At 58.9% G+C, this 12119-nt stretch overlaps 1 protein-coding gene across 1 annotated transcript in view; it reads right to left on the minus strand.

The window, feature by feature from the left end:
* The window catches only part of FIBCD1 (fibrinogen C domain containing 1), a 30608-nt gene extending 18782 nt beyond the window's left edge, over positions 1 to 11826 (minus strand). Inside the window, exons 1-2 of the mRNA XM_055539213.1 lie at positions 11755 to 11826; positions 2174 to 2653 (exon numbers count right to left, since the gene is read on the minus strand). Coding sequence (XP_055395188.1) covers positions 2174 to 2653; positions 11755 to 11826 — 552 coding nt within the window. The remainder of the gene's footprint in view (positions 1 to 2173; positions 2654 to 11754) is intronic.
* Positions 11827 to 12119: the final 293 nt, after the last annotated feature.

Genomic DNA, 12119 nt, shown 5'->3' on the forward strand with positions numbered 1-12119 from the left:
CTACCATCATAATAAAAGAAGTGGGAATGTGTAGACAACATCTCTCACGTGCCACACGCCCACCGAGCCCAGTACAGCTATGAGTGACAGCATCCTACTGGGCATGGACCGTGCTAGCCCCATGTTACTGGTGAGGAGGGCAGTGCCCCGCCCAGAGAGGGCACTGGAGGTGCTCAGGGACGCACAGCTGGTCCTTGGTGAAGCCTTGACTCAACTGACTCAAACCGTGAGGGCAGGAACACTCAGGTCTGCCGCTCCTGGGCCAATGGGTCTTAGACACCTGTACATCAGTGCACAGGAGTCACCCAGGTGCTTGTCGACCTGCTGGGACCCGGGGGTTTGGGGGTGAGGTCCAGGGACATGCCTTTTAATGAGCAGCTCTGGTCACTCCAACAGGGAGTGCCGTGGGCATTGCTCTGAGAAACCCAGGTCTCGGGCTAACAGCGGAGGGTCTGGGAAGCTCATAGAAGGGGAACTAGGAGCTATGGCAACACAGCTCTGCAAGACACATGGTCTCTGAAATCACCTTGAGTCTATGGGAAATGAGTCAAATTAAACATTCTTGTGAGAAGTGAATATATCAGGTGAGCCGAGGCAGTGCTAGGCCCCAGAAGAGCCATTAGTCTTCCGGGGATGGCTTTAGGCCTCCATGCAGGTGAGCAGGTGGGAGGCCCAGGGCTCCCACCCAGTCCCCCGCCCCTGCCCCAAAGGTGAGCATCTGCGGGCAGGCCAGGCTGTCCAGGGCTGAGCCACGGGGAGAGCAGAGTGAGGCACCCAGATGCCCCAGAAAGTCTGGAGGTCTCCCTGATCCCTGAGGATGAGGGGCAGGATCGCTGCAGATGGAGGGGCAGCAGGAGGGCAGCTGAACACTCCCCCAGGATGGGGAGGCCGCTTCCCCATCAGTCACCTAGACAGGATGACGAGGACTGTAATTTCTCCAGCTGCAGCCTTCGGGGGAGGGAAAAGGCCCGTCACTCTTGAGCTGGTGAGTGACCAAATGCCTGGCCATCTCACGTGTCCGGAATGGGCTGGACCCATGGCAGGGGTGGGGCTCGCCTCCCAGTCCCTAAGGACCTAAGTCATGGGGGTGGGGGATGGGCAGCAGCAGGGTAAAGGCTGGGGGCTGGGCAATGCTCCAGAGGCCAGAGGCCAGGCCTGACCTGGCCGCTGTGCTCAAGCATGTGGTGAGTCTCTTCAGTCGTGTCTGACTCTTTGTGATGCTATGGGCTGTAGCCCGCCAGGCTCCTCTGTCTAGGGGATTCTCCAGGCAAGAATACTGGCATGAGTTGCCATGCCCTCCTCCAGGGGATTGTCCCGACCCAGGGATCAAACCTGTGTCTCTTACATCTCCTGCATTGGCAGGTGGGTTCTTTACCACTAGCGCCACCTGGGGAGACCTGGCCACTGTACCCCGGACAAATCACTGCCCCGCTCAGGGCCTTAGTTTTCTCTTCTGGAAAACGGCAGAGGGCCAGTGAGCTGGTCCTGAACCCTGATTCTACGAGGGGGAAGATTCTTGCTGGTGCTGCAAACATGGTCAGTGTTAGAAACCCTTCACCCAGATCCACCTGGTGCTTGCTGGGACCTATTGGCTGGGATCTGGTGGGGGCTGGAGTGGGGCGGAGGTGTTGGGGACACTCTAAGGGTCTGGTTGAGCTCTTCAGTTGGTCCCCCCTTCCCTGGAAGGCTGTGGGCGTCAAATGGCAGTGCATGGGGTGACCTGGTGGAGGGGGTACGGCTCTCTTTGGCCACATGGCACAGCCGAGGGTGTGGGGGCTTGCCACTGAGCACCATATGACCTTGAACTTCTATTAGCCTGAAGGAGGCCATGTCCTGCCTCTCCTGTGTCCACTGGCACGGGAGCGCCTGGGAAGCCCCTCCAGGCCTGGATTTGACTCAATGGATGGATTTGACTGATGGAAGGACCACTGCATGCCATGGAGATTAGACTAACACCCAGGTCACCAGGATGGCCGCACGAGCTGTGTGACCTTGGGTGAGACTCTCACCTCTCTGAGCTTCATCTGCTTGTCCACAGATGGGAATCACAACAGCCCCTGGCCCTGGGATGGAGTGACGCCGAGGGCACCAGGCACTCAGGGCCAGCAGGTGGTGGCAGCCACCCCACCCACCCCTGACCAGACCCCGAGGGAGGCACAGACCCCCACCTTACCTGGATGAGGCGGCCCTGCTCGCTCTGCAGGGCGCTGAGACCCTGGCCCAGGGCGCCATGCCCCTTCCGCAGCCCGGAACACTCAGCCTGTAGCTCCGAGGCCCGGGCGAGCAGCCGAGGGAGCTGGTCCGCCAGCGTGTCCAGCAGCTCCTGCTCCTGCTCGCCCGGCAGCCGTGGCTCGGTCTGGCGCTGGCTCAGCGCCTGCAGCACGGAGGCCTGGGCGCCCTCCAGGCGGGCAAAGCCGTCAGCGAGGTCAGGGCACCGCGGGTCAATGAGGATGCTGAGGCGTGAGCTGTCGGCCCTGTCCACGGTGACCAGCGCGCTGTTGGCCCCAGCCGGCCCGGTGCTGACGACGGGTGGGGGCGCCGTGCCGGGCACACGGGCATGGTTCAGGAGCAGCACGGCACCAGTGACCGCCACGGCCAGCAGCACGGCGAGGGACAGCAGCACGGTACACAGCACGTAGCTGCAGCTCGGCCGCTGCGGGCCAGCCCGGACGCACGGACGCAGAGACGGACAGGGACAGACGGGAGAGAGAAGGAACAGCGTCAGGGGCCGACCCGGCCTCCGGCTCCGCACGGACGCAGAGACGGACAGGGACAGACGGAGAGAGAGGAACAGCGTCAGGGGCAGACCCGGGCCTCCGGCTCCAACCCTGGGACGGGGCCTTCTGCCCTTTGTGAAGCCTGGACGAGCCTCCTTCTGGGGCATGAGGAAGGGGAGTCTTGGAAAAACAGAGCCCCAGAAGGAAGACAGAGAAACAGGCCCCCACCTGCCGCCACCAAAGACGGCAAGCTCAAGACAGCAAGAGAGGCAGGGAGACAGAGAAGGGGATGGCGACAAGAGGAACCAGGGCAGAGAGCCAGGAGATGGAGGGACAGTCCCTTCTCCCTCGCTGCCCCTGCCCCGGCTGGGCACATCGCCCCACGTGGAGCCCTCCCAGGTCTGGTAAGGGCAGGCGGGAGGTGGACTCCCACTCTGCAGCCAGACAGGCCAGGCTCGGGTTCCCGAGCTGTCATTTTCTGCAGGGTGACCTTGAGTGAAGGTCTTTGCCTCCCTGAGCCTTGGTGTCCTCATCTGTCAAATGGGGGCAATGATGACTCGCCCGCCCCATAGGCAGGCGCCCGATGGCGTGCACACTCGGGAAGGGGGAGCTGCGATGGTGACACGGCAATGTTACAAATCACTGTGCTGTCTCAGCGGGATGGATGCCTTGGGGTCATGGGCTGCTGTCACTGACGGTCTTTTCAACCCAGAGCACCCACACCCCGCGTCCTGAAGCCACTGCAGGCCCACGAGGCTGCCATGAGTCCCCAGGCCGGGGATGGCCTCCCGAGCACCTCCCCACCCCCTTTCCTCTCCTGCCTGCCCTTCCTTCCTCCCCCTCTTTCACAAAGCAGCCCCGCCACCCCCTGGACCCAGTGCCGCTTGTAATTAAAGGAGGCACCGTGATGGAGCACAAATCCAGACTCACTGGCCCGCATCACTCACAGCCCAAGGGAAGCCTGCAGAGCAATCACAGCCTTTGACACACGGGGACACTGAGGCCCAGAGAAGGCCAGGGGCTTGCCCACGGTCACCCTGCAGATGAGAAGCTGGGCTCGGACTGGAACCCCCACCTCCCGCCTCTTCCCGGGGCCAGGAATGTCCAAGCGCTGAATTTCCTCCACATTTTGAACTTTCTGAATCCAAGAGGCATCTTTAAATGAGTTAGTATATTAAAGCACTTGGAGCCATGCCTGGCATACTGTGTTTGCGCAATAAATATTAGCGGCTTTTATTATCTCGTGATCAATGTGCACAGAGCATCTGGAGGTGTCGGGTTTTTTATTTTCCACCCAAAGTGCTATTTCTGTGTCATTGATGCTAGAATGTCCCTTCCCTTTTTTTTTATCTCCATATCTCAACATCTCTGACATATGGGAGGATCTTACAATTGTGATTGACAACTTTCTTTCTTGGAGATACATAAAGTAGCCTCTAGGGACGTCCCTGGTGGTCCAGTGGTTAAGACTCCATGCTTCCACTGCAGGGGGCGCAAGTTTGACCTCTGGTCAGAGAACTAAGATCCCTTGTGCAGCAGGATGTAGCCAAATTAAAAAAAAAAACAGCCTCTTATATACAGTGTTTTTCTATGAGAAAATATGGTAGAGCAAATAGCTACTTTTCCCTAAATTCAAATTCTACAAGTAACTCCTGAATCTCCCATTTGGCACCAGAGGAGGAAGGGGTCAGGGGTCTGTGTTGTTGGAGAGACAAGGGAGAGGGTTCCTTAGCCTGTCCCTGCAGTGATGGGACTCAACATTCTACCCCACCTCTCCCGACACCTGCCCAGACATGCTGGGACTCCACACAGTGGCACGATTTACTCCAGCCAGACCTGAACACGTCGGCTTCCCTCCGTCAGTTCTACACAGGCTGCTCCCTCAGCCCGAGGCATCAGCCTCCCCTGCTTCTCTTCCACAGCTAAACTCTCTTTCTTCAGGGCTCAGCTAGATGTCACTTCCTCCAGGAAGCCTTCCTAGACTGTTTCCTCAGCCCTCCTCCCAGTTTGGGTGAGGCTCCTCCTCAGTGTTTCCACAGCCCTTGCTCCCTGCTGACAAATACAGTCATCCCCTTTGACTGCATTCATTCACTCAAACATCCATTCAGTATTACCTGGTGTTCCCCCGAGCCAGGGTCCAAGCCAGTCCCTGAGGGGTAGCAGTGGACAGTCATGCCAGCCTTGCCCGTAGGGACCTCGTGTCCCATGGACTATGACTCTTACCCTCTTTGGGGGCATGGGTCCCCTTGGAGATGATGAAAGCTGTGGATACAAGGAAAGCTAGAATTCTGGGGCCTGCAGAGCCCAGATCTAGGAAACCTGCTCTAAACCGTGAGCCCCCCCGCTCCCCCAAAAGGCATAGAGCAGCTGGTTGTTGGATGGATGGAGGGCAGGACAGACGGGCTAGGTCATTTCTCCATGACCTTGTTGGCGTGGGAGGAGGTGAAGGCCCTGGGACCCATGGTGTGTGGCAGGGCAGAGGATCATGACCTCCATGCTGAGCTCTGTGCCCACCCAGGATGGCCTGGCACAGAATGAAGGCTTCCCCAGGCTGCCCCAAGCCTGCCACGAGCCAGCAGGATCCCCGGGGGCGGGCATTGCATCGTCACTGCTATTACTTGAGTTTATGCTGTGTTCCCACCAGTGAAACCTCCAAACATACCCTTGTTGAGGTTGGTTACATTTTGCAGATGGGAAAACTGAGGCTCAAAGAGTGAAGAGCCTTGCCCAAGGTCACAGGAGCATGTGAACCCAGGCCCGGGTGACTGGGTTCAAACCCCTCGCCCGTTTGTGTGGCCGTTGCTGAGCCATCTGACCACAGTCCCGCCTTGTGGGAAGCCTGGCCGGGATTTGAGACAAAGCCCTGTGTCAGCCGGTGAGTCCCTGTCAGTCCCCTCCCGGACTCCATCGCGAGACACCTTGCCCCGAGCAGCTCTGAGCGCCGTCCTCCACAGGAGAGCATTAAGGTCCCCAGCTGGGAGGCAGAGCAGCCAGCCACGTCCCCCGTGTGCGTCCCCAGGTCCTCTTAGGCATCTGCTTCCACCCAGGCCCTTGGTCCCTGGCGGGAAGGCCAAGGGCGCAGAGGGGGCACGCTGCAGAAGGCTGCAGGGGGTCCCCCGAGGGGCAAGGGGATGCCTGAGCCTGGAGATGAAACCGGCCACTCAGCAGAGGAGAATCAGTCTTCAGAGATCACCTTAAACATGAAGTGCTGTTCGCTTTTATAGGCTGCAGTTTACGTGCCTTGCAAAGAAATCTATCCGAGACCATAAGGGGGGCTTCGGGTGCAAGCCACCCAGAGGAGCATGCGGGGGGCTGGTGTTTAACTCATCAGCCCTTGGCCGGGGCAGAGCGCTGCATGCCTGGGTTCCCTACCTCCCAGGGGCAAGGAGCCTGTAGCTTGGGAAGGCATCCCAGGCAGGGGGTGGGGGGCGTTCGAGGAACCCCAGGGTCTGAGACCTGCTGCTAGTGCTAAACACCTGTGCAAGCCTCCGGCTCAGGGAATGTGGCTTCGTCCCCTGCATCAGCCCTAGTGCTGGCCCGTGGTCCAAGGCGGCCCAGGACGCCCCAGCCAGGGTAGGACACGGTGGGCTCACGCCAGGGGAGGCAGGAGAAGAAAACCCCGGAGTTGCCTCATTAGAGGGGTGGTATGTGTCCCGACTGCCTCCTCTGAGTCCCCAGCCTCCAGGGATGGCCACGGGGTCTGGCTGAGACTAAGAGAAGAAAGGGCTCACGGCTACAGCGCTCTGCCTGCACTGCACCTCACTTCTTGTTTTTTTTTTTTTTTTTTTTTTTTTAAGGCCATACTGCGCAGCATGTGAGATCTTAGTTCCCCAACCAGGGATTGAAACTGTGCCCCCTGCACTGGGAGCGTGCAGGGGGCCACCACCGGGCCACCAGGGAAGTCCCTTTCCGTTTTTTTAAGGGAGCTGGGTCGTGGTCCCGTGAGTAGGCTCAGACTACACTCCTTGTAGCAAAGTGGGAAGAAGAAAACCTCCCCGAGGGGGAGGCCAGGCAAGGTGAGATCCAGGTGCAGGCCGCTCCCAGCCCCTCATCTTCTAGGAGCACCCCAGCCCCAGAAACCCACTGTGTGGTCTACGTTGAGAAAGCCAAGGTGCGGCAGTGTGGTCTGAGCCTGGCAGAGACTCAGAGTTGCACCTGGGCTCGTGGATCGTCGCGAGCGGGGCAGCCCAGCCCCTGCCCAGCCCAAAGGCCCTGGGGGAGTCTTCCTCCTCTCTCCCCAGGAACACGCATCTGCTCCCCCAGCCAGGCAAACAGCGCCTGACCTGGGCTGGGCTCTGATGCTCTGGCCCTGGCAGAAGGAGGGTCCCAGAGACTCCTTAAAAAGAGGAGGTGGTTGTTCTGCTTAAAATTCTGGGTGGGGTCCCAAAGATTTAGGAAGAGGGCCTGCTGGCTCACTCTATGAGTCTTGGGGGAAGAGCTCCCTGTCTTGCCAGGGGCCTCTGAACATGACCCACGTTGAAGGCCATCTGAAGCCTCAGGCCACCAGGAAGTCCCCAGGAGACTGGCTGGAGATGTTCTAGGGACAAAGAGAAGGGTCTGGGAACTGCCTGCGTCCACCCCTCCCGAAGGAGCTGAGCCGCCAGCCCTGTCACTCCCCATAGAGCACTCAGCTCTGAGTCCATTTCCGATGAAGGAGGGTCTCTTGATGTATCTTGTGAGGGTCTTGCTCACCCTCCCCACACCCCAGATCCCCAGGCCTCCAGCCCACTGACCCCTAAATCAGGCTCATTCCACCTCAAACCTGAGCCCTCCTGAGAGTTCCACCCAGGGATGGTATCAGCCTCACCAGCCCCCTCCAAAACTGGGGACCTCCCTGGGCTCCCCTCCCTCACCCCACCAGCACCTGGCTGCGTCCACTCTTACCTCCTCAAATCCCCAGGGCCCCTCTGTTCCTATGGCCCCCCAGCCCTGATATGGTCCAAGCCCCATCGTCTGCTTTAAAATCACCTCAACCATCTCCCCGTTAGCCTCCCCACCTCCTCCCAGCCCTACCAACCAATACCCCACCCAGAGGCCCAGGACCCTCCTGATGGCAAAAAGCCCAGGACACTCCGCCCAGACCACTGCGGGGCTGCGGAGGCCTCAGGAGCAGGTTCCGCCCCACCCCCAGCCTCCGCTATTGCACCCTCCCCCAACCCCCACTCCTGCCCAGCTCTCTCCAGCCGCCTGCCTGCGTGCTAAGTCGCTTCAGTCGTGTCCGACTCTTTGCAACCCTATGGACCATATCCCCCCGCCAGGCTCCTCTGTCCATGGGATTCTCCAGGCAAGAACGCTGGAGTGGGTTGCCATGCCCTCCTCCAGGGGATCTTCCCCATCCAGGGATTGAACCCACATCTCTTAAGTCTCCTGCATTGGCAGACGGGCCCTTTACCACTAGCATCACCTGGGATGCCCCCTCTGTCATTTCCCCCAACACATGTTGGTGTCACAGATCCGACAGATGCTGTCCAGCTTAAATGCCGAAGTGGTCTCTGACCTCCCACCCCAGCCTCCGGCCTCCTCATCACTGCCGCACGCTGGGCTGGGGGTGAGTTCCATGGGGAGGGGCCCAGGAAACTGAAGGAGAAGGAAGGCCCTGTTCTCTTCAGCCTCCTTCTCGTCCAACCCAGACACAGTGACCTCCGCCCAAAGCCCAGGCAATGAGGACCGAGGCTGCATGGTTTTCTTTACAGTGCCCATCGAGGTTTGTCATAATCCCATGATGCGAGTGTGTTCCTCCCAAGAGACTCTATAGAAGTTCCCAAGGCACAGGTTTACAGCTGTCTCTCCTAGAGGAGGGAGCGACTCTATAAATAGCCACTGAGTGAATTAAATGCAGCAGGGTTTAGGTTAGACATCAAGAAGAACTTCCCAATGAGAACTGTATTCCCTGTCTGGAATATTTTTCAAAGTTTTGAAAATATCAAGAGACACTGCCTGGGATGGTTCAGAGGTTGACCTCCCTGTGGGGTGGTTTGACTCAGGGATTGCTCAGAAATGAGCCTCCCCGCCCCCCTGCAACAAGAGGAGATAGTTACAGGGTGACTTTCTGCCCCACACTAGAAGATTAGGAGAATTGTGACTATTTCTGGGTCCTTTTATCTGAGCAACTCCGAACTCCTGGCAAATATTCCACCATCACCTGCTGCCCTAAGGGTGTGAGAGCCCCTTGTTTTCACAGGGGGAAAAGTGAAGCTCTAATGAAGTCGGCACCTTGTCCAAGGTCACTTGGCAAATGAGGAGCTGAGGCCGGACAGGCCCAAGACACAGCCGGCCTGAGGCTGTCCGCAGAAACAGCAACACTTGGATGTAGGCCCTTCAATGGCAGTGGGTATGGTGTGTGCCCTGGGGAACCACGCACTAGGTAACAGAGCCCTCTCCTCGGGAATTACATAATGTGCCCGAGCAGGAGGAGCCAAGGGCAGCCAGCCTCTCTTCCCTTAGTCTTCCCAAAAAGGCTCATCGGCCACTCAAGTTCAAGTCCTGGTTGCAACTCTCAGCCTCAGTTTCCTCATCTGTTTAATGGGTTGATCATTCCTGCTGCCAAATTCTGAGAGTGGTTTGATTCAGAAACGAGAAGTTATGCAGATGAGCACAGCTGGTACTCAGACTGTGGCTTTGGCACCTTTTCTGGAGGAAGTGCCTTGTTAGAGAACCTCAGTCAGAGCCTTCTGGAGGGAACTGGGGGGTCATATTGCTTTCCCTGGTGGGCAAAGGGGCGATCAGGACATTGACAGCCTGGCAAAGGGGTCAGGCTGCTCTGAGAACCACCTTCCTCAAGGGTGTACAGCGCTTTACAGTTTGCAAAGCATACCAGTATTTCACTCAGCTCTTGTTAAGTCCTTGTGAAGTGAGGAGGAAGCAGTGATTGCTGTTCCCATTTTACAGATGGTAAAGTCCAGAATCAGAGAGGGGACGTAACTTACCCAGTCACAAAGCATGTCAGTGGTGGAGATGATACTAGAAGCAATGCATGCAAGAAGGCCAGGCCCAAGGGAACCCTGGTTCCCTTTTGACGGTGGGCACAGGAAAGGGCTTGCCTCCTACCTGAAGTTTCAGACAAGCCTGGAGCCGGCAATGGGATAGCCTGTCTAATATGTTGGATCACCAAAGGGGTGGAGTGAGAAGGTGGTGTTTGATATTGGCCCAGGCCGCTGGGACCACAAGCTCTTGGCAGCCTCCGATGCCAAGGGGCAGACAGCTGAGCTCTGGCTTGGTGGCAGTTGGAATATATACCCCACGACGCAGCAGAGAGGCCAGGGCTGACCCAGGAGGCCTTAAAGCCACATTTCAAATACATCCCCCAGAAGCCACCTCCCCTTGAGACACATCAGCACTCGCTGCTCTCCCAGCTCCTCCTGGCCGGGCTTCATGCAGCTCAAGTCAGCAAAAATTCCTCAACTCCCGGTCTGAGCTGCATGGAAAGACAGGAGCCTGGACCCAGGGGGAGACCCCAGGATGGGCGCCCAGAAGAAGCATATGTCCAAAGGGAGCTCCTGCTAGAGGAGGGACCAAGGCTAGGGAACAAGGCAGGGAGATAAAGGCAGCTGAGTGGCACAGGCTAAATGCTGCTGGGAATCAAGGTAAAGCCCACGGGGCATCAGGCATCAGGGAGGGCTTCCTGGAGGAGGTGGCATCTGAGTAGGTTTTGAAGTATATGTAGGGTTTCCCTGAATGAAGTGTATGTGTGTGTGTGTCTCTGTGTGTGTGTGTTTGGGGGACAATGAGGCAGCAAACATTTGGAAACAGGCAGTCTGGTGTCATTTGCTTGTTGGCAAATGACAAGCAGTCAGTACCTGTAAGGGGGCTCACAGGAAAGGGGAATGGACCAGGAGGTATTGGGAGAGGCATGGAGTCAGACCCGGCTTTGAAACTTTGCTCTTCTGCTAACATGCTGTGTGACTTGGGTGCATGCCTCGACTTCTCTGCACCACCATTCTCCTGTGACAAGGGCATGTGCACGCCTGCCTCCCCACCCAGGCTGCTGCCGACAGCGAGGTTGTGCAGACGGTTGGGAAAGGGCTTTGCAAAGTGTGGAGGCATGTGGCTCCAGACAACGCTCACTCAGGCTGCCGCTCCCAAGAGAGTGAGGGGCCCGCCAAGGCCCGCCCCTGCCACCCCCCTCCTGCCTCTGCAAACAAGAACTGTTCCTTCCCCAATGACATCTGTCTGGGAGAAATTTGAAATTTAAAACGGGCAGCTCCATTATTTCCTCTCCTTGGCTAGCAGACCTCGGCATCTCGCCTGCCTGCCCCAGTCCCTTGGCAGCCCAGCCTGGGGCGGCCCCGGGGCTGCCCCTCCACTCGGCTTCCCATCCCTAGCCCCCTCTCCGGCCAGCCCTGGAGCTCTGTCCTCACCCCACTTCCAGTGCACAGCCCTGGGCATCCTCCACGGCCCCCTGAAGAGGCGGCACAAAGCATGGGATGAACAGACCTGCAGCCCAAGGACCTGAGGTTCAAATCCCAGCAGAGCCACAGGCCTGGGGCAGAAGCAACTCTCTCTGAATCCTGCTTCCCTTGTCTTAAAGCCAGAGAATCACAGTATCCAGTGTTCTTACAAGAGGCAAATATTTATTGATCCTCTGCTGTATGGGGGTAGGGATAGGCTGGCTAAAGTGTGAGGATTCAGAGGAGATGAAGGGGAGGGGGTCTCATGCCAGGCGCCTGGCACGAGGTGCTGCCCAGTTTGGGATACTTAGTAAATGGTTCAGATGCCCATTGTAGAGATGAGGAAACAGAGGCTCGCGCTCAAGGGCTGGTGACACTGTAAACTCTGTGGGTCCCTTACTTTCTCTGTGCAGGCGTGCACCTGAGTCCGTTGGAGGAGCAAGCGGGCTCCTGCAGGGGTGCCGCCCCCATCGGCAGCCCGAACCCCAAGTTCAAGTGTCTCCTCTGGAGCCGAGGAGGGTGCCCGGCCCAATTCGGGCCTGTCGAGCCTCACGGGAGGTACGCCCCAAACTCCAGCCCGGGTGCCCAGCCCGCCGGCTGGAGCCGCCACCCGGGACCTCCGTATCCCCACGCCCTGGGCCCGCGGGTACCTGCGGCTTGTCGCGCGGCCGGTCTTCAAGTTGGGAAGCGCCGCCCATGGTCTTCCACCGGTCGTTGACCATCTTCCGGCAGGACCGCTGGCGGGGACGCTGGGCGAGGCGCGCCGCTGCGGAGCGCAAAGGCGCCGAGGTGGGCGCGGGCTCGCTCTGTTCGCCGGCTTCCCGCCTCGCTGCCCTGCACCTGGACGGCCCGGGCCAGCGGGCGGGTGTGCGAGTGTGTGTGTGTGCGTGTGTGTGTGCGTGCCGGCGTGTGCGCGGGTGTGTGCGGGCGACAGCGGGAGCGGGAGCGCGAGAGACGCCGGCCGCCCGCTGCCCGCCCGCCGCTCGCGCTGCGCGCCGTCCCCGCTCCCGGCTCC

This window comes from Bubalus kerabau, chromosome 11 (genome assembly GCF_029407905.1).
Source record: "Bubalus kerabau isolate K-KA32 ecotype Philippines breed swamp buffalo chromosome 11, PCC_UOA_SB_1v2, whole genome shotgun sequence".
NCBI lineage: Eukaryota > Metazoa > Chordata > Mammalia > Artiodactyla > Bovidae > Bubalus > Bubalus kerabau.